This window comes from Apteryx mantelli, unplaced genomic scaffold (genome assembly GCF_036417845.1).
Source record: "Apteryx mantelli isolate bAptMan1 unplaced genomic scaffold, bAptMan1.hap1 HAP1_SCAFFOLD_20, whole genome shotgun sequence".
Classification (NCBI taxonomy): Eukaryota; Metazoa; Chordata; class Aves; order Apterygiformes; family Apterygidae; genus Apteryx; species Apteryx mantelli.
This window is the reverse complement of record NW_027118553.1, coordinates 15,466,117-15,468,080: the sequence shown is the minus strand read 5'-3', so window position 1 is coordinate 15,468,080 and position 1,964 is coordinate 15,466,117. Positions and strand designations below refer to the sequence as shown.

At 50.1% G+C, this 1,964-nt stretch overlaps 1 protein-coding gene across 1 annotated transcript; it reads right to left on the bottom strand.

Annotated features, from left to right (window-relative positions):
- Positions 1-339: 339 nt before the first annotated feature.
- LOC136996097 (olfactory receptor 14A16-like) lies at positions 340-1,212 on the bottom strand (the record flags this gene model as incomplete). Its single annotated transcript, XM_067317092.1, has 1 exon — positions 340-1,212. A coding segment is annotated over one exon (873 nt), but the record flags the coding sequence as incomplete, so codon positions are not given.
- Between the last annotated feature and the right edge of the window lie 752 nt (positions 1,213-1,964).

Here is a 1,964-nt window from a genome sequence, read left to right as displayed (position 1 = left end):
CTACTCTTGACACCAGCTTTGGAAGAAAAGCCCAGCCTTCAGGCACAGCACCAGGAAGAACCGACTTTATTACAGAGATTCTGTGAGGGAGGCAGCTCTGACCCAGTGTTAGACAAAATTTGATGTGGATACCAAGTGAGACAGAGCAGCCCCAGTAAAAGTGGAATGAATCCAAGCATTTGTGTAGCAACATGATAACAAATATTACTACTAATAGTAATAATAGTCATAATAAAAATAAAGTAAACAAACAAAGCTCAGTCCTGGTATGGGACACAGTGAAAGTCATTTGTGGAGAGCAATGGCAATGCTACCACTGCTGAAAAATGTCCATGAAATCACTTTCCTCAAGGCATCTTTGAGCTCCTTGTTCCTCATGCTGTAGATGAGGGGGTTCAGTGTTGGAGGCACCACCGCGTACAGAACGGCCACCACCAGATCCATAGCTGGGGAGGAGAGGGAGGGGGGCTTCAGGTAAGCAAAAAATGCGGTACTGATGAACAGGAAGACCACAGCCAGGTGAGGCAGGCACATGGAAAAGGCTTTGTGCCTGCCCTGCTCAGAGGGGATCCTCAGCACGACTGTGAAGATCTGCATGTAGGACAGCACAATGAAAATGAAACACCCAAACTCTAAACAGACAGTAACCACAAGAAGGCCGACTTCCCTGAGGTAGGAGTCTGAGCAGGAGAGCTTGAGGATCTGGGGAAGTTCACAGAAGAACTGGTCCACTGTGTTGCCTTGGCAGAGTGGTATTGAAAAGGTGTTCCCCGTGTGTAGCACAGCAGTGAGGAAACCACTGGCCCAGGCAGCTGCTGCCATTCTGACACAAGCTCTACTGTCCATGATGGTCGCGTAGTGCAGGGGTCTACAGATGGCAACATAGCGGTCATAGGCCATGACTGTGAGAAGAGAATATTCTCCTCCAAAGAAGAAGAAAACCAGGAAGACCTGTGCAGCACATCCTGAGTAGGAAATGGCCCTGGTGTCCCACAGGGAATTGGCCATGGATTTGGGGACAGTGGTGGAGATGGAGCCAAGGTCGAGGAGGGAGAGGCTGAGGAGGAAGAAGTACATGGGAGTGTGGAGGTGGTGGTCACAGGCTATGGCTGTGATGATGAGGCCGTTGCCCAGGAGGGCAGCCAGGTAGATGCCCAGGAAGAGCGAGAAGTGCAAGAGCTGCAGCTCCCGTGTGTCCGCAAATGCCAGGAGGAGGAACTCAGTGAGGGAGCTGCTGTTGGACATCATGCTCCCTCTGGGCATGGGGGACTGTCCAGGGAGGAAAAGACATTGAGAAGTTAGGAGAGACTTTTCAGGCAAAAAAACCCCCCAAAAGTTGCAGTTATCGTACAAGCCCCCACATTGCATCTCTCTTTACTGAGAGGATCTTTGTGCAGCTCCCTTGCTTGAGCTCTCCTTTGCACTGGCAGAGTGTGGTACTGTCAGGAGCAGGGGCTTCTGTCTGTGGACTCCAGAGGAGTCCATCCTGCTGTACAGTAGTGGGAACGGGGGAAGGGAGGTGACTAACTCTGACATTCAAACTTTCTGTCAAATGAAATCCACTCGCCTTGTGGAAGGGCTTTTCAGCATCTGCACCACCACTTCTAAAGAATGAGGTTTGAGGAACAGAGTTTCAGGGATTTTTAAATAGTGTTTATTTTCTTTGAGATGCACCCGTCACCCCTGGGGAGTGTTCCCTAAAGGCAGAAATTCTCAGCATTTCTGCTGTGAGTTCTGAGAAGATCAGATTCACTGTCACCTACTGCAGAGTGAGGAGATCTTGTCTGTCTGTTAGTCTTGTTCCCAGCTCTCCTGCGCTTGCACCTCTTTGAGTGAAGGATGATGTTACCCCAAAAAGAAACCAGCAACTGCTGAGAGCAGAGGACTCTAGTTCCAAGGTGCAGATCTCCAACCTTCTCACCCTTTCTCCAGGCACCTGACAGAGCTCTCCACACTCCCCTTCT